The sequence below is a fragment of the Prosopis cineraria genome, unplaced genomic scaffold (assembly GCF_029017545.1).
Source record: "Prosopis cineraria cultivar Desert tree isolate PC_DT_omini unplaced genomic scaffold, ASM2901754v1 PC1, whole genome shotgun sequence".
Classification (NCBI taxonomy): Eukaryota; Viridiplantae; Streptophyta; class Magnoliopsida; order Fabales; family Fabaceae; genus Prosopis; species Prosopis cineraria.
In genome coordinates, this window is record NW_026555332.1 from 33,361,315 (window position 1) to 33,382,313 (window position 20,999).

Here is a 20,999-nt window from a genome sequence, read left to right on the forward strand (position 1 = left end):
TTTGTTGAGCTTGTCCTACTGTTTGCACCTTCTCAGTAGGAAATAACACAGGAGCATTAGCATCCACGACCACTTCAACAATTATCTTTACTTTATTATCGTGTAACTACTAGTGATGGACTATAGTTGAATAGTTATACAATTTTTCATATGCAACTATACGTTTTACAGGATCTTCCAAATAAATTATGCACGGCAATCCTTGATCTGAAAAGTTAGGATCATACTCTGGTTGTGGAACACCACCAAATTTTTGTGCTTATTGAGATTGCATATGCATGGAACTAATCATTAATTGTATTTCCATCATCAAACTTGATTTGCATTTCGCTATCATCTTTTCTACTTGGTGTATTGGCACACTATTAGAGGATGGTGGTCTAAAATATTATCTTATACCCACACCTTTTAAAACTCCCCTAACACGACTGGGATGCTCTTCACTCCCTAAAGCTGTGGTCAGTATATCCTTCCTGCCAGTAGATGTAAAGGTACCCTGAGAGGCTGATTCTGTAAGAGAATCCTAGAATATTCAAGCAAGCAATGCAATTAGTATATTTAAATCTTATAATCTAGATGTTAACTATTAAAATACTTACAATCTTCGTAGCCACTTTTCTAGCTTCACTAGAAATAAACTCTTCCTTTTTATTCATTTGCCCTCTCTTCCATACTTCAGCACAACTAATAAGAGATAGAGGAGAAATATCTCTAATATCATCAATCCCTGCTGCTTGTTTTTTAGCTTCTCACTTCTCCTAAAGCATTATATCATAAACATGTTTATATCCTCCTCGAGACATGGTATGATTGTATGGGTTTTTCTTGGGACGCTCTTGACCCTTTTTACTTTTTTCTTATTAAAAAACATGATAAGAAATATTTATTAATAATAAAAATTTAATAAGAACAATTGAATATTTATTTTTCTTTAACTTACCAAAAATTTGGGATCATATCTACTTTCAACAAATTTTATCCATATCTCATAATCAATGAAAGGATACTTATCCCATGGTTGTTGTTTGTTGGTATCATTGTCACTACCATCTTCATTTTCACTATTAACCTTGGGAAACACGTAATCTCTTATAAGTTTGGATTTGAAATCCCTCCATCGGCTTGCAGCATATGAAAGCCACTTGTGCTTGAAAGTGTCAGGTATGTCATTAGTAATCTGTAAAATAACAAATGCCAACAATGAATTTAGTAACAACAAATAATTCAATATAATAAAAAATAATAACTTTAAAAAGCAAAGATGAATTTATTAACAATTAGAAATGTACCTGTATAGTGTCCCAAACTTCATCTCTTTCACTTTCTTTTACATTATCCCATTCATCCTCCAGGATGCTAATCTTTTGATGTGCTATAAGTCCAACGTAACTTTTAAAAATATTTTCTTTTTTCCTATCAGTTGGCTCACTTGTCTCATCAAAATCAAAGTGAATCTTCCCATCAATTTGGGCTAACTTAGTAAGTCGTGTGGTTCCTCTTCTTGTTTTTTTAGGCTTGTCTTTGTTAGTGCAAGTGCTTGATACATTCTCCATATTTCTCCTAAAACAAACAAGTTGACATAAGGTAATAACAACATCATTTTGCAAGTCATCTAATTTCTCAGGATCAATGACTTTGCTGCAAATTGCATTAAAGAAGACATGTAATCTAATAATTGACTTTCTCACCTTTTCCTCTAGTATATCTCGAATTGCTACTGGTAACAATTGTCACATTAGTATATGCCAATCGTGAGACTTCAAACCAACTAATTTCAAATCTTTCATGGACACAAGTTTCTTGATGTTTGAAGAATATCCTTGTGGCACTTTAATATCATGTAGACACTCACAAAAACTTTTTTTCTCTCTCTTAGACAAAGTGTGTGGCGCTGGACTCATGTAAGTCTTCTTTCCTTCTACTCTTGGACCCAAGTGTGTTCGTATTCCCAGGTCAAGCAAGTCCATTCTTGCTTTTACTCAATCCTTTATCTTTCCCTTTATGTCTAACAATGTTCTAATTAGACTATCACAAACATTTATTCCACATGCATCACATCAAGATTGTGTCTCACCTCAAGGCTACTCTAATAAGGGAGATCAAAGAAGAGAGACCTCTTCTTCCATGAATTATTTTGAGATTGTTTCTTCTAGCTCTTACCAAATTGCATATTGATATCTTTTACTCGTTGATACACTAAGCTTGCAATTAATGGCTTTGGAGGTTCATTATACTCTTAAGAGCCATTGAATTTCTTCTTCTGTCTATGATAAGGGTGGTCTCGTCTCAGGAATCTTCGGTGACCAAGATAGACTATCTTCTTCCCATGTTTTAGTTGTTGATGGGATGTGTTCTTTTCACAAATAGGGCATGCTTTATGCCCGTTAACACTGTATCTAGATAGATTTCCATATGCAAGGAAATCATTTATCGTATAAAAAATCATAGCTCGTAATTTGAAAGACTCATTCTTGTATGAATCTAACACATCCACACCTACCTCCCACATCATCTTTAAATCTTAAACCAATAGAGCCAAGTAAATATCTATGTCATTTCCTGGTTGTTTAGGGCCTGAAATCATTAAAGACAGTGTGATATATTTGCGTTTCATGCACAACTAAGGAGGGAGATTATAAATCACTAATAGAACAGGCCATGAGCTATATTGACTGCTAAGATTGCCATAAAGATTCATCCCGTCTGTACAAAGTCCAAGCCTAAGATTTGTAGGCTCATTACCAAATTCAGGAAATAATCGATCAATTTCTTTCCATTGTGGTGAATCTGCTGGATGCCAAAGCATGCCATCAATTTTTCTCTCATCTGCATGCCATCTCAAGTTCTTTGCCTCATTTTCATTAGAGAATAACCTTTTAAATCTCGGTATTATTGGAAGATACCACAACACCTTTGTTGGAGGCCTCTTGGTAATCAAATCATCGTCACTACCATTCATCTCTTTTACTTTATAGCGTGATGCCCCACAGACCGGACACACATCCAACCCTTCAAAATCATTTTTGTATAATATGCAATCATTGGGGCAAGCATGTATCTTTTGATACCCTAACCCCATTGGACATAATATTTTTTTTGCCTCATAGTAACTACTTAGAAGTTCACTACCTTCTGGAAGCATCTCTTTCAATAGTCTAAGCAACTGTGTGAAACTTTTATTGCTCCACCCATATTTTGCTTTCAAGTTTAACAACTTCAACACAGCTATTAATCGTGTATATTTTGTGCACCCTATATACAAAGGCTTTTCCAAATCATGGCACAAGCTATCATATTTGTGTACTTTCTCAACACCTTCAACACCAATATCATTTAACATATCATCTATTCGATCAAACAAATCCATATCATCATCATCATCATCCTGTGGCACTACACTTCGTTTTCTAGATTCTCCATGCAATACCCATTATGTATACGCTTTGTAGAAACCAAAACAAATTAGGTGATCCTTTATCTCCATAGGACTTCGTCGCAATCCATTCAAGCATTTAATACAAGGACAATAGAATAATCCTTTATTATTAGGAACATTGTTCTCTGTAAATTCTAAAAATTGGTCTACCCCCCTCTCATATTCATCACTTGTCCGCAAAGTATCTATCCAACTACAATTCATGATTACCTAATTAAAATATGAAAAACTATTTTATATTTTGAAATTAAAAAAAATTGACAGTATAACGGCTTATAAATTGACATTGCCTGGGCACAAAACCCTTATTTGACCAATTTCAACAAATGTCAATAGATAATCAACAATTATAGACTCTAATCCACAATCAATTCAAGCTTTTTCACACATTCAAGCTATCAAATAATTATCAAATTAAAATATGAATAATTATTTTAAATGAATGATCATTAATTATATATAAAATTCACAATCAATTCAAGCTATCAAACAGTTACCTAATTAAAATATGAATTATGCTTAAAAATTTTATATCAAATTTATATTAAAAATAAAAGTAAATAAAAAATATATCAAGTTAAAAATATATGAAAAATAAAAAAATTAATTTAATAAAAAATATATGAAAAAATTTAATCTAATAAAAAATTTTATATCAAGTTAAAAATTATGCATATAAATTTTACATCAAATTTCTATTAAAAATAAATAATTAATTTGATAAAAAATATAAAGGAAAAGGCGGAACATAATAATGGGTGTAAAAAATTATTCCTAAAAATTTTAATATATTAAAAATAAATAATTAATATAATAAAAAATATAAGTAAAAAAACTTAGTTACATGTATTGGGAGAAAAACATGAAAAAAAAAATTAAAATAAATAAATGGCTAAACATGCAAGAGCTTACCTGGATTAATGCACCAAGCTTGAGGCCGAAGAAAGATTAATGACAGTCACCGGCGAGCTAAAGGCGGACAAGAGAAGCTGAAGGTTAGAGAGGAGGAGCTAAGGGTGGAGAGAAAGAAGCTGAAAGATGAGGATGAGCTGAAGGCGAAGGATGAAGAAGCAGCTGGAGGGAGCTGGAGCTACGACAGAGCTGACGGCAGAGGGAGACAAAGGCAAGCTAAAGGCATGAGCTGAAGGAAAGACAAGAAAGGCGCGAGAGCGAGCTGAAGGGCGTGAGACAAAGCTGAAGGTTTTACGAAAATGAGGAAAAGAGCTGAAAGGCGCGAGACAAAGCTGAAGGTTTTACGAAATAAGGAAAAGGGAATAAAAACCATAATATCTAATGACAGGTTTTATTAAACCTGTCGTTATATGATGTTCACGTTTTCTGCACATTTTCTACTGCTGTTTTGGAACTCGTGCATTGACATAATAATTTCGAATCAGCTGCCTTCTAAAAAACCTCACCAACAGTGTAAATAATATAATAAATATTATCATCAGTTATATAATAATAAATAGTTAAAATTATATTATCGCATATAATAATATAAAATAAATTATATCTTATAATATTTATCTAAAGTTATTATTAATAATATTATTTATATTAAAACTAAGGAAATATGGACTATATTAACGAAAGTTTTCAATAAACCTGTCGTTAATATATTTTCTAAACTATATATATTGGTATAATTTTAATTAATTATTACAATTTATCTAATGATACTATATATAATACTAATAATAGATAACTATTAACATTATTTATATTAATATAAATAAAATTTTTATTTATAAATATTTAAATTAATGTTAAATTTATATAAATATAAATATTATTTAGTGAAGGAAAATTGAAAGCATTAACGACAAGTCTCAATATACATGTCGTTAATATACATAATATTATTATTAAATTTAAATAAATATACTAACATTAACAAAAATATTATTTATATTAAATATTGTTATTATTAATTATATTAACGACAGGTTTCAATCAACCTGTCGTTAATATCTTCTATAAGTATAAAATATTAATTAATTAGTATAATACATCTAATGATACTATTTATAATACTAATAATATATAACTATTAATATTATTTATATTAATATAAATAAACGTTTTATTTATAAATATTTATATTAATATTAAATATATAGATATAAATACTATTTAGTGAACGAAAATCGAACATATTAACGACAGGTCTCAGTATACCTGTCATTAATATACATAATATTAATTTTAAATTTAAATAAATATACTAAAATTAAAAACAATATTATTTATATTAAATATAATTATTATTAATTATATTAACGACAGCTTTCAATAAACCTGTCATTAATAGCTTCTATAAATTACATTAATAAAATTTTAATTAATTAATATAATATATCTAATGATATCATTTATAATACTAATAACATATAACTATTAACATTATTTATATTAATATAAATAAAAATGTTATTTATAAATATTTACATTCATATTAAAGTTTCATAGATATAAATATGTCCATAATTATCATTTAATAAGTCAAATTAATAGTTTAGTTGTATGATATAATTAAAATTAAAATATTAATTAATAATATATGTATTAATAATATTATGAATAATAACAACAGTTATTAAATAAACTGTCGTTAATTAAATAACAGATATATTAATTAATTTTTTTCTTCAACGAAAAGAAATTAAGAGCACATATAACGACAGGTTTCCATTAAACCTGTCGTAATATGTGTTTCAATATATTAATTAATCTTTTTCACAAGCTGAAAGCTAAAAGAGGTAAATTTAATAACACCATAGCTTTTTATTATTAATCTTTATTTTCTTTGCAATAACATTAAATAATATTAATAATAAAATTATCATTATTTATTTTATATGTTAAGATTTATTAATATTCATATTATGACTTTTAATATTACATTATCTATTAATATTTATATTAAATTAAATATATTAGTGGTATATTAACGACAGGTCTGTGGAATGATGTCGTTAAATTGACATATAAATTTCTGACGATAGGCCTCGAATGGGCATGTCCTAGAAATATTAGTATTATAATATTTTTTTACTTACATTATTTATATTAATATTAGTTTTGCTATTAATATTAATGGTATATGAACTGGACATTCAATTAACGACAAGTAAGATAATGACTGTCGATATATATATATATATATTAATTTCAAGATTTTATTAATTAATTGTAAACATTAAAATAATTAATATTTTTAGTATATCTCTAAATTTTATTTAATGCTTTTTAATTAGCTAAAAACATTAACAACGACAGTTTTATTAAAGCCTTATCGTTATAAGGTCACAATTTTTACTTGGAATTACTGGTCTTGCCACTGAATTCATTATAACGACAGTTAAACCTGTAATTGTGGAGAAAAGGTTGTGGTTAAAACTATATTTTGTACTCGTGGATATTATTAGATAAAAGAATAGAGCTAACTATCAAGATTCAAATAGATCTAGAACTTTTATTGTAAGACTTTCATTTGAATTATTTTTCATCGTTGTTGAAGCAATCAAGAACAACTCTCCCTAAGCCTTTGATCAGACACCAATGAGAAGATAATTTTGCAAATTTTGCAAGAATTTGTGTGAATATGAGTGAGTACTCCAAAAAAAGGGAAGAAAAATGTGAGCACATAAATTACAATGGAAAAAAGGTTTTAGGAGTTTCAATGTTTAATTTTGAATTTGAATTACAAGGAGGTAGGAAAGGTGAAGAAAATATAGTAGGAGTGAAAATGTGGGGGGTTACTGGAACACCCTTAGATTGGATTTTAATTTTTCACTCTTCTAGAGCTTTCGATTTCTTTTCAAAAAAATATTTTTTAAAAATTGGATAAAAATATTTTACTTATCAGTTTTAAATTAGAATTTTAAATTTCATTTTTTATACAATCAAAACATGAATTTCATTTATTATTTTTAAATTAAATGTAAAGTTATGCGTAAGTTAATGGAAAGTTGAAATAGTAGAGAAAAATTTGGGTAAGGTAGTTTTATTTATTTTTAAAAATTAAAAAACAAATAAATTAAAATAGAATCAAGGATATATGTCATCGTCGCTCGTGATGCATAATTTTCTTGTTATTTTTGAAGTAAAAATTTGAAATTATAAATAAATAAGTTAATGAGAAGTTGGGATAATGTAAAAATATTTGAAGGGTGAGGTAGTTTTACTTATTTTTTAAAATTAAAAAATAAACAAAGAAAATTAGAATCAATAGCACCATTAGATGCTGCTTGCGGTGCATAATTTCCTTATTATTTTTAAATTAGAAACTTGAAAGTGTAAATGAATGAGTTAATGGAAAGTTGGCATAATTTTTTCATTAATTTTAAAATTATAATTTCAAATTTCATTTATTATTTGAAATTATTATTTTGAAATTATGAATATGCAAATAGGAAGTTGAGACAATAGGGAGATGTTTGGAGATAAGATAGTTTTATCTATTTTAAAAATTTAAAATTACAAAAAATAAAGTAAAACAAAAGTTAGGAACACATGTCATTGTTAAATGTTACTTGCAGTTCTACTTTTTTAAAAAGTTGAGACAATGAGATGTTTGAAGATAAAGTAGTTTTAATTTATTTTTAAAAATTAAAAAAATAAAGCAAAACAAAATTAAGGACACATGTCTTTGTTAGATGCTACGTGTGGGTATGCTCTTTTAGGAAGTTCAAATAATGGGGAGATATTTGAGGGTAAAGTAGTTTTATCTATTTTTTAAAGTTAAAAAATAAAACATAAATAGAATAAAATATAATTAGGGACACGCGTCATCATTAGACATTGCTTGCGGTTATACTTTTGTATAGATATATAAATAGTTTTTCTTTTACCCAAAGGTATTTTCTAAGAACAAGTTTTTTAAAATACAACAATAATAATGATAACAAAGGATATATCAAGAAAATATTCTTTCCATAAAAAATTAAATTAAAAGAACTTAAATAATAATATCCTCGAACTATGTGGACTTTAATTTCCATCACAGGATATGTAAACCCCAGGCTTTAATCCTAGATCAAGTCCTCTCATATACATAAATAATTTATTTTCATTAATTTTTATTTATTTTTATCTTTATTTTTGCATGTAATTAAAGGAAAATTAAAATATTATTCTCATAAACGAGTATTGTTGAACGCCTAATACCTTTTCTATATACAACCAAACTCTTGAACCCTACTCGCAAATCATTTTTTTCATTATATAATTTTTTAATGTTCTATTAAGGTGTGTTTGGTTGGAAGTTTTTGGAGAGGAGAGGAGGGAAATTGCTTCCCTACCCTTATTTGATTAGTGATTAATAAAGGAAGGGAAAGAGAACCCTTTGTTTGGTTAAAAAATTAGAGGAGAGGGGAGGGGAATGCTCTTCTAACCCTCCCCTCCAAATTGGGGTTTGGAGGGGAGAGGAGAGAGAAAATAATTAAAATAAATTTAAAACTTTATTTTAAAAATTCTAAACTATTTTTGATATTAAAAGATTATATATTATCTTTCTCTCTCTCTCTTTTATAATAAAATAAATTTTATCACCTTAGAAAAATTAATATATAATTTTTTATGTATTAAGTTTTAATATTTTTATTAGACTCACTGATAAAATATAATTTGTTCTTCAAATTTTTTATTAATATAAGTTCATATTCTTAAAATAAAAACTTAATAAATTTGAATATTACAGTTTTTTTCAATGCAAAAAAAAAATTAAGTTAAATTTGATAAAAATAAAATTGTTAATTTATTTTTTATTCTCCTTCCCTTCCCTCCTTTCCTAAACCAAATAAAGGTTTATTAAATCTCCTCCCCTCTGCTCCCTTTTATCCCTCCCACCCCTCTATTAAATCCCTCCCCTCCCTTCACCTCTTCTCTTCTTAAATCAAACACACTATAAATTTAAATAATGACTTTAATTTTTTTTGTAAAAGAAAACAAAAATAGGTTTGGTATGTTTGAAAAAATAAATTTTAACATCGTGGTCAACAAAGAGAGCTTAGTCAACTAGGTAACAAGACAAAGGTTTCATCTTAAAACAAGGAACCAGCTTAGTGCTATCTAGCAATAATATAATGTAATGTCTATTAAAAAAATAATGGATAAAGTCTAATTTTAATCTTTTAATTTTATATAAGATTTTAATTTAATCCTTTAACTTTGAAAAATATTTTTTCAATTCTCTAGTCCTAATACCATTAGTTTCATGTGGTTTTTTTTTCGTGTCAATCATTGTTATTTTAAAAAATTAAATAAAATTAAAGGATTACATTTATACTTTAACAAAAAAATAATGTAATCTAATATCTATTGATGCAAGTGGGAATAACTTATTTACTGATGTTGAATGTGTCTTCTCTCGCCAGGAAGTTCGTGCTATTCATTGTCTAGCAATGTTTGAAGACATGGACTAAGATCGTCAAACCAATTAAACTACCACCTAAATACAAAAATGGTTTGGTTTGAATCATTAATCTGCTTTGGAGACTAGCCTGTTTCGGCCAGCCTTGAAACAAATAGTTTTGACAGAATTGAAATTAATTCGAAACAGTTGGATCGTTTTCAATTGTTTTTTTTTCTTTTTTACTCTTATTTTAATAATAAAATTTTTTACTCAATTTAGAAATACTAATGTCAATTTACTTCAAAGTTATTATAGTAGAATCTTGAGTGTGTGATTGATTTATAGGCATTATATGAATGAAAGTATATAGAAAATTAAAAACTCAATTGCTTTAAAATGACAATAAGGTAAATAAAAGGATATATATATATATATATATATGAAAGAAATGACAAAATTAAAACTTATTATGTTATGACTAAGCAACTTTGAACTGTGAATGATATTGTCAATATTTTTAATGTTTTATTTATAAATATATGCATATAAATATTAATTTTTATTTAATCATTATATTGTCATTTCAACTACAAGTCTAATTATTTAAACCACAGGAACTGTGATCCATTAATCTTTCTTGTTTATCATCTGATTTGATTTTCAAAGCATATTTGTCAAGTTCTTTAACAATCATGTGTGATAAATATATAGCCTGTCGTGTAAGTTAACCAATTTAATAAAAGCTATTGTAGTCTAATTCTTTTCAGACACAATTAATATAATTAATTAATTTTTTAAATAATGTGATACAATTTTTTTATTATCCAAAATGATGGCGAAATCAGTGGAGATATTTCACATAGAATTCAAGCTGGGTGGTTTAATTGGAGAAAAGCTAAAGGAGTTATTTGTGACCGTAAGGTGCCTAATAAACTTAAAGGAAAGTTTTATCGTACTGCTATCAGACCGGCAATGTTATATAGTAGTGAATGCTGGGCTCTAACGGGACAGCAAGAGCATAAAGTTGGAGTAGCAGAGATGAGAATGTTACGATGGATGTGCGGACATACACGTAAAGATAAAATTCGAAATGAGCACATACGTGAAAAAGTGAGGGTGGCAGCTATTGAGGAAAAAATGGTAGAAAATCGGTTGAGATGGTTTGGGCATGTACAAAGAAGACCAAGGGAGGCACCAGTGAGAAGAGTGGAACATATAACTTTGAGTCCGATTAAGAGAGGTAGAGGAAGGCCTAAGAGAACACTCTTGGAAGTTGTTGAACGTGATCTCTTAATTAATAATATTTCTAAAAGCTTAATAAATGATAGAGCACAATGGCGTCTTGCAATCCATGTAGCCGACCCCACCTAGTGGGATAAAGGCTTGTTGTTGTTGTTGTTGTTGTTGTTGTGATACAATTTTTTCTCCTACAAATAGAAATGAAGGGAGCACTCCCTCCACTGAAAATATAACATATTAGTAATTAATTTACAGTTCTAAAAAATATTAGTTAAAATCTTAATTTCTTAAAAAAATTTACATCTTTCTAATTTTGCTCTCATTAAATATCCTATATAAATGCTTTGATATTGACAATTAAAATTTTAATTCATCATTTTTTAAAAAAAGTAATAAATGAAGTAGGGGTATAGTTGAAAAAATAATTATAAAGATTATCAAATGTCCTACATTTTGGATCAAGCAAGGCTTCTAAAAAATATCTTATACTATAGTTGGATCGAGTAAGTAAATATAGGGCCTATTTGTTTAAAAGTGAAATATAAGTGATTTTTAGATAAATTAGAGATTTTATAAAAAAAATTATTTTGTAGAGATTTTATAAAAGACAAACATTATTTTACATCTGGTTACAATAATAAAAACATAATTATTAAAATATTAATGCATCATTTTTTTCAAAAAGAATAATAAATGAAGTAAGGGTGTAGTTGAAAAAAATAATTATAAAGTTATCAAATGCCTTATATTTTGGATCAAGTAAAACTTCTAAAAGATGGCTTATATTGTAAGTAAAATATAAGGCATGTCTGTTTAAAATTAAAAATAAGGAATGTTTAGATAAATTATAGATTTTATGAAAAGAAACTTATTTTGTAGATATCTTATAAAAGAAAAACATTATTTTTGTTTGGTTACAATAATAAGAAATTAATTATTAATTAATTATTTTTAAATTTTATTATATATTTCTTGATTTCTATTTTATAAAATGATTCGTTATGCTATTGTTTTAAAATTTTATGATAAATTCATATATCTTACTTTTTTAAAACACTCTCTCATTTATCACATTAGATTATTTTTAAAATACTTAAAAAATAATTTTAAAATAATCAGAAATATACCCTTTTTGGGATTTTGATTTTTTAAAAAAGTTTAAACAAATATTATAAAAATCACAAAATAAATTCTTTTTTAAAAAAATAAGTAATTTTTTCATAAAATAAGCTAAAAGAAACGGGTCCATAATTATCACACAATGTTTTAAAAAATTATTTATATATATATATATATACTATGCTTAAGATTAGTTACTTTTTTCCGTAAAATATCCTTGTTATTAATGTTTAATTAAAAATTAAAATGCATCATTGCATCATTAAATGCAAGTACATCCTAATCTAAGGGTAGAATTGGGGAAAGTTAACTTATTTTTAAAACCAAAATATTTTGAAAAATTTTGCTTATATTTGAGATTGAAGAGACTCGGCTCAAATTAAATGCATAAAATGCATATCTATTAGGGTGTTGTTTGCAGGTTAGCTTAGTTTGTTCTTCTTTTTTTTTTTTTTTATGTCGTTGTCTAACTTTTACTTTTTGTGAAATTGATTTTAGGGTTTGGCCCAAAAAAAATGAAAAGAATAGATTTTAGGAAGAATGACAACTAAATCTCAAAAGAAAAAATTAATGATAACTAGATCCTTGATAAATTTCTTTAAAAAATTAGTTATAAATATTAATTTAAACAGTTGTAAATTTTAAAATTTTAATTGTAAATATGATATTTAAATTCTAAATATAACAATTATTTTACAATTTAGATTTCCATTTATACCTACTTAAATTGATGTTTACAATTTATTTTACAAAAAATTTTATCAAAAATTTAACAATCATTAATTCATCCTATCAAAACTTTATTGTCATACCCTCTAGATTTTAGCACTCAAGCTCAAATTAACCTCCAACGATTTTGAGTTTTTCCTTATATATTTCATTGTACTTTAATTGAGTTGATCTTTTCAAAAAGGAAATAGGGGAGATTATATGGGCCTGCTTAATTTTTATTTTTATTTTTTATTTTTAAAAACTGTTTTGCAATGCAGTTTTTAAAATAAAATAAAATAAAAATTTATTTGTTTATACCAATTAAAAACAGTTTTAAAATTAAAAAATAAATTAATAGTAATGGTTATTGACAGTTAATAATCATGATTAATAATAAAAATTTATCAAAATATTTATAATTTTCAATAATTAAATATAATATATCTTAAAAATAAGAAAAATAAAATAAGAACAACTTAAAGTTTCTTTTTTTTTTTTGTTTTTAAAAACAAAAAATAAAAACACATTTAGATACAACTAAATAAAAAACACTTATCTAAACAAATCCTAAAATTTTTTTGTTTTCAAAATTAAAAAATAATTTTTTAAAGCAGAAAACAAACAGATCCTACATTTCATGGCTTTGCACTGAGAAATTGGCATGTGGTAATAAATGGCCCCAGATGAACGTATCCGTCATTTAATAGACGTGCTTCTTGTACAAGGGTTGCGTAGAATGTGAAAATTGTAACCCATCACACCAAGCACGTTGGAAATTGTCGGTAACAAGGTACCGTACCACTATTAACTTTTGATTTGATTTCTGTCTGCACATTTCTAATATAATAGTAATTAGACATCTTTCTTGTAGTTGCATGAACATTGAGCGTGTATTGAAGATAAAGACTGCATCACTTGAATAATTTGCACAAAAGAAGCAATAACAACTATGAGGAATAAATAATAAACCCTTGCTAAGGAATATCAGAACAAAAATACTTGAAACTGGGAATGCCAGATAACTACAGGTTATAATGGAACTTTTCCCATCGGCAAAGCCAAGGAGGAAAGCATCACTAGTACATGTCTGCATGATTCATATTCACAAGTTGAATACACCTCAATGTTCAAAGAAACACGAGGTTTCATGGCCAAGATGCATCCCTTCACGCCTGTTACTTCTCTAGCTCTCCTCTGTATGCTTTTGGGAGATTGAGCAAAGTGAAAGTAGGGGGTGATGTGGTTGACAAATACTAATGGGTACTTATGCGAGATGAGCAACCCTATCCCAAAAACTAGCTTTGAGGTGAAAAAACAAACCCACTTAAATATTCCATTGAATATCACATGCTATTCAATGTGGGGCTTAAAGCACAGCTCTGTGGGGACAGCGGCTTTCCATGGGGAGTGATTAATGGAGACTTGTTAACATGAGATATCAAGTTTCACATTGTGACACTGAATGGAATATTTGAATGAGTTGGTTCTCCTGCTTGGGCATGCAATTTATTATGGAAATGGACAATTGGAAGAAGTTAATCTTCAGATTAAACGAAACTATCACTGAACAGAAAATGGCAGAACAGGTGAAAAAAAGACTAGCCTCCAATTATACGCTCTAGTTAGTACTAGCAACTGATGAAAGTGCTTTCCTATAAAAAACCCTCAACCCCACGACCTGCTCTTTCATTCTTGTATATAGTTAGAGCTTCCTCCATGACCTGAGCTTGAGCCAGCAATTGTGCCCTCTTTTTTCCAGATGGGTGAGTAGAGAGGTAATCTCTAAGTGCTGAATCCCCAGTAACTTTCCCCAACTTCTCATAGACTGTGGGTGCCACCCGGGGATCATATCCGGCTGAAGCAACTAATAGCAACCCAATGTAGTCAGCTTCCATTTCCATCCTGAAAGTAGAGAATAAGGGTTCATGTTACAGGTGGTGTGTTGTATTGCAGCACAAAAAGGGATAATGAGAGTTTTCCCCCTTTTGAAATACATAATGAGGGCATTATTTCAGCATAAAACCAACCAATAAACAAGCAGCTTTATACAATATTCATATTTAGGTCCCATGAAATAGACCTAAATAACTGCCAGAAGAGGCAATCATATGATTTCATAAATGAGAACTGGAGGAAAAGCCAGAAAATATTTGGACTTATATTGAGTTTAATGCCCCTCATATAGTGAAATTCTGAAATCAGAGAGGGAAAGCTATGAGTTATGGCAGTTTTTGGTCAGATTGTCAAAATAAGTAGTCCTACATCATAATGCTGAGGAGAAGCCCAATCAGCATCAGCATCAGCAAACTTAAAATCAAAACAGAACACGTGGAACAATGTACAAAAATAATCTAGTAAAGAATAAGAAAAAAACTGAGACACTTTTCAGTAGGGCTGTGCAAAAGTCTTTTGATCCAGTCAAACTTGGGACAACTCAGTCCGATCCGGCCTGGATAAAAATTGGTCTTTGAGGACCAAAAAGACTGGATTCTTTCTTTGGATTGGATTAAGTAAGAGATTGAATAACTGGACCACTTGGTCCGGTTCTAAAAATTTATTTAATATAATTATAATTAATTTATCAACAATTATAATAATAAGTTAATTTATAACAATAATTAGTAATTTTGTGTTGTATGCTTATGAAGTCATGAATATTGAGCAAAATTTCATCATTGACCAACCTTAATATTCTCTTTTTATTGGTGACATTTGTTGTTAATTTGATATAACGGACTTTAAACATGTTGAAGGTTGTTTAATATTGTGAAAGGTTGTTTAATTTGAATCCTTTCTGTTGTAATTGAAATACCTTTTGTTGTTGTTGGAGATTGTTATGGATTTATACTTGTTGTGGTAATAAATTTTATATGACTATAAATAATTTTATTATCTTAATTGAGATTATTACATTAACATAAATTGCTGCCTCTCATAGAGAAAAAAGAAAACAAACAAAGTGAGATACTAGACAAAACCGAAACCAGTCTCCTAGTCCTATTGGACTAGTCTGGCCTTGTTCAATATCGAGTTATACCAGGACCAAATCAAACCACGGGTTTCCTAACTCATTCCTTTCCATGAAAAGGATTAGAGTTTAGGTTAGGTCGAAATCCTATTAGGTCTGTCCTTTGTGCAACCCTACTTTTCAACATAGAATATTAAACTGCTTCCATATAAACTCATCTTTTATCAACCATTAACTGCAAGAGTGATTGCTGATGGACAAAAATCAGAAGTAATTGCCGCATAATTGATCTTTAAATATAGAAGGCTGATTGAGCGGCAATTGTTCAACAGAGCCACAAGTGCCCAGGAAGCAATGAGTTATTTAAAATCACAGACAACTTCCCCACTCAATTCTTCTCATCTTCCCCACTTTCACTAATTTTTTTTTTAACACCACATCACATGTTATTGCTAATTAATCATTATTCCGCAAGAAATTAAAGCTCAATAATTGAGAATGAACAAATTTTACCTCCTTGAAAAAGGCAGCCTTAAGAAAAGAGCTGACATTGTGTTGACAACATCAGGCATGACAAATTGATAGAGTATCAATTGCAGAATCGCAACCCACAGATTTTTTGTGATCCCTTCAGCACTGTGTCGAGCCACAGCATGGCCAACCTAATTAGTAATTAATAAAAAAATCATAAAGGAATACATCTACACTAGTATCCAAATACAAAACCAAAGCACGATCAACAGGTATACCACAACCAGAAAAACAAAAACAAAAAAAGAAAAAAACTGCAAATATAAGGAACCAGAGCAATGTATAAACTTACCTCGTGTGCCAGAATAGTTGCTATCTCCGCGTCACTTCTAAAATGCTCAAGTAGACCAGTAAACACAACAATCTTCCCCCCGGGTAGGCAAAAAGCATTAACAACAGGTTCATTCACCACTAAAACCTCCCAATTTAATCCATCCAAATGCGAGGTAGCAGCCTGTGAACCTCGTTTCTCACCCTTTTTTCTGCTCTGCTCAATCCACTTGTCATCAAGAATCTCATCCTCGCGGGACCATTTTCCTTCAAACCCTCCTTCCGTCTCTGACAATGCATTCAATGTCCCACGCACATTAGCTTCATGAGCCGTGGTGTGCTCTGATGCATAACCCAAATCACTCCAAACCTGCTCTTTCCTCAAACCTCTCTGCAATGCATCAATTATTTCCTTAGCTATCATCCTTACCCGTATGCTTTCTGGGTGTATAGCAGGCAATATTTTGCCTTTAAACGATGCTTTCATTTGCTCAAACTGGGACTCCCCAAGCCTCCTCTCCAAAGATTTGGACATAAGAATGAAATGAGTCCTCTTAGTATAAGGAACGGTTTCCAAATTCCCAAAGTATACAGTTATAAAAAGCCCTGAACCAACCATCACAACAATAAAGACATTTCTTGGATCCTGAAACCAGCGACTAGGTCCTCGGGGCTTGAAATGTTGCACATTGTGCCGATCCACGTAGTAAAATCTCCTGCCCCCGGCGAGAAACGGATTAGACAAGTTCCTATTGACTCCACCTGGTAAGCCTAATCTATGAGATACAAGAGAATAAGACGAAAACCCATAACTGTTAGCCCCTTTCCGTGCAGGAGTCAAGTATTCAGATTGGCAAAATCCAGCACAGCGCTGTGGAGTTTGGGTTTTGGGCATAATCCTTGAAGAGAAACTACGAATAGCATCAAACCCAAGCTTCCCTCTTCTGTAGGATCCCATGATCGTGCAACGAATTAAACAAACTAAAAGAATGAATAACTCAGATCAAAACAGGAAAATTATCTTTCTCAACCAAAGCGTCATCCAAAAATGCAAATCGTGAAAAATAACCAGGCAAAACGGGGGAATAAAGAAGAATCGATATCAAAAATGAACAATTGAATCCAGAAGAAATGGAACCAAATAGATAGCTGTACGGTTCAGTGGAGAGAGGAGGAAGAGAAGACGCGAAGGAAATAGAAGGGAATAGGGAAGCCGCGAAACGGCATATTCAGAGATGCCTCTATGGAAGAACTGGATTCATTTTCCACTGAGGGTAAGAGACGAGAGAGACGACTCGAGGAAAAACGGAGATCAGAATTACCACGGAAAAAAGAAAATTCTAGATTTCCGATACAAGACCAGGCATTGACAAGGCGTGGTCTGAGGTTGTAAATTCAAGTTATTAAAATACAAAAACTTTTTATCATATTTAAAAAAAATTATAAAATAAATAATGAAAGATCTATATGTTTATATTTAATTAAAAATAAATATATTTAATTAAAGGTTCAAATACATAAAACTCTCTTGAATTTTGAAACAGTTGTATATAAACCCTTTGAATCACTGTTTCAACGATTTATCAACTATCAAAACTATATATGTGATTTATTTTGAGCCAAAACTAAAATGAATAATTTTTTAGTGAACTAATCTTTATTTGAGCATTTGAAAAGCTTTTAAATTGTGCTTTTATATCTTATGTTCATTCATTATTCTTAAAAAGAATTTTAAAAAGCTCACACAAGTTTATAAGCTTTCAATTATAATTTCATCTACTCTTTAAGAAAGTTTCCTGCAAAAGTTTATTTCATTCTTTATAAATCTTGAAAAGATATTTTTTTCAAGTGTTTATAACAACTTACTGGATTGTAGATAAGTTTGTTGAGTAATTCAAGACAAGTTAAGTCTTAAGAGTTATACTTTGGTGGCAAGCACCCATTGGAACTTGTAAACTCAGTTGAAAATTTTAAGTGTGATTTTAAGGACTAGATGTAAGCCAAGTTTGAAGTTGAACCTGTATAAATCTTGTTTGTCTCATCTTCTTCCTTCATACTTAAGTTCTTCACTCTTTTAAATTTTTAAAAGTTTTTAAGTGTTATTCAATTGACCCCCGTTTGGATGCCAACCTATCCTAACATGATTATTAAGGTATGATATTTAGAAGTTCAAAATGTTGATTTTGATTATTATTAATGATAGTAGTTAATATTATGTGTAGACTAACCTCATGAAGCACTAGAGAGCTTGTGTTGGCTTGAAAGCAAGTGATAATTAGGGATAACCTTTGAGTTTTCAAAAGTCTGAAGTAATTAGAGAAAATTTATTCCATGGTATTGCTTGTTAAGTAGTTATAGGTGTTTGTGAACTTGGTATCATGTTGTATATAGTTATAAATATATGAAATTATTTATTGTTTCCATTTGAAAATATGCAAGTGGGACTTTGTTTATTAATGTGATTTTTAAATATTGGGATGATGAATTAGACATTTGAATCTTGGTAGATAAAAGTAAATATGAACTTGATAATGATGCTATAATATGCAATGTAAATTGGCATGAGTATTTATTGCATGATCATATTGTTAATAGGAGTTCGCTCTAGAAGGAGTTTAGTGATTAGGATCCACATGGATTATACCAACATCATAAGACCTTGATATTTCGTTCTTGATTATATCCTTAAACCCCACCTAGTGAAGTTAGTAAAAAGTTTTTGTGACACCCCGTTGTTTAAAATGGGGAAATCTATGGTCCAAGATTAAGTGTGAAACCTTAACTCAGTTACCCTTCATAATTGGTGAGCTTGGACTAACCCAATCACATGGGTGTAGCTCCTATTTAATTGCAACCCATAGATTTTATTGACAATAATGAAGGTTTAGTGGTTTAAGGTAAGCATGTATTGCATTGATTTGTATTAAGCAATAATGAATTGTTTTATAACTGCTTACTTTGCATGCCTATTATTATTTGACATGCACAAGCACATATAGACTATATTGGTTACTGAGTAGTTGTACTCACCCCTTTATTTAACATTTTAGAGACACTAGCTCGAGACTTGATAAGGGAAAAGCTTTTAAGGCTTAGAATATTTTATTCCTACTATAATGCTTCAGTTTACTCTTTGAATTATGTGTAATTAACATGATATTACTAAGTAGGAGCATTATTGTGTTTACTTGCACTGCTACATGCTACTATTGTTGACTGGTTGTATTTAGTTCCTTAAGTTATGATGTGTGTATTGTAAATGTTTGAATAGAGCCTAAATACCGGTGCAAGTATGATGTTGATTACCTTGATGACTATAGATGATCATAGGTGAATTTTATGCTGATTAGCTCCCCTTGCTTTTGATTGAAATTAGGGTTAAGGAGTAAAGTTGTGATATATGTGGTGTTTTTTTTTTTTTTTGAGTTGGTGTAATGAATAGGTTTCTTGAGTCCTCAAAATATGATCTAGTGTTGGATTTTGTCTTCTGGCACTCAATTAAGTTTTAGGTGCTCTAGTTGTGGAAAATGTGTAAAATGTGTTTATTTGAATTAAAGAGCCTCATTTTGTGACATGAAATGGTTGGGGAAAATACACTAGTACTATTAGCCAATTTGTAACATCCCAATTTAAATTTTAATAGTTAATTTGGGTTAAAAAAATAATATTTAGAGGTAAGAAAATTAGTAGAAAATGATTATTAAATCTAACTTAGGATATAATTCTAAAAAAATAATAAATAAAAAGAAAAATAATAATAATAATAAAATATTATTAAATTATTATTATTATTATAAAAAAAACAAAAGAAAAGGTGTAAAAACAAGAAAGGAGAAAAACAAGGAAACTTTCAGCCGCCGCGCATGAACAGTAAAATAAAATAAAAAAAAAAGAAAGAAAGAAAGAAGAGAGAGAAAAGAATAAAAAAAATGTGTGGGACCCACTGAATTTTTATAAAACTCACCCGTTTCCTTTCATTTCTTCAATTCTTTTCCTGCGCGCGAGCTGAGGCGGAGAGAAGCGAGTTGCCGGTGCGAAATATCTAAATTTTTAAGGTAAGAGTTTTTAATAGGATATTTAGGGTTTGATTTTAAGCTTTTTAAGACTAAGTAAGTGTTCTAAAAATTTTTCTTAGTCATCCTTCTTCTTTAGTTTCTGAGTTTATAGTGGTAGAAAATTTAAGATCTAGAAGAGGGATGAATTTATGTTGAATAAATATGGTTTTTGAGGTTGTTAGTAGTATAATAAATATTCTAGAGTATAAATTTATTGGTGATCTTTGAATTTGTGGCTTATGGATCAAATTCTAGACTAGATCTGAAAATATATGTTGATTTATTGAGGTTTAGATGATTATTTGGGATGAG

General features: G+C 29.2%; 1 protein-coding gene across 2 annotated transcripts; it reads right to left on the reverse strand.

Annotated features, from left to right (window-relative positions):
* Positions 1–13,799: 13,799 nt before the first annotated feature.
* On the reverse strand, positions 13,800–17,991 carry LOC129293327 (mitochondrial metalloendopeptidase OMA1). 2 transcript variants are annotated; one of them, XM_054931251.1, is made up of 4 exons: positions 16,655–17,991; positions 16,345–16,493; positions 14,467–14,765; positions 13,800–14,352 (listed from the first exon to the last, which is right to left on the reverse strand). In XM_054931251.1, exons 1-3 carry the CDS (start codon positions 17,588–17,590, stop codon positions 14,516–14,518), a joined length of 1,335 nt encoding a protein of 444 aa, XP_054787226.1. In that variant the 5' UTR covers positions 17,591–17,991; the 3' UTR covers positions 13,800–14,352; positions 14,467–14,515. The 2 variants fall into 2 exon arrangements, with proteins under 2 accessions (XP_054787226.1, XP_054787219.1); XM_054931244.1 differs by having other exon boundaries at positions 13,800–14,765.
* Positions 17,992–20,999: the final 3,008 nt, after the last annotated feature.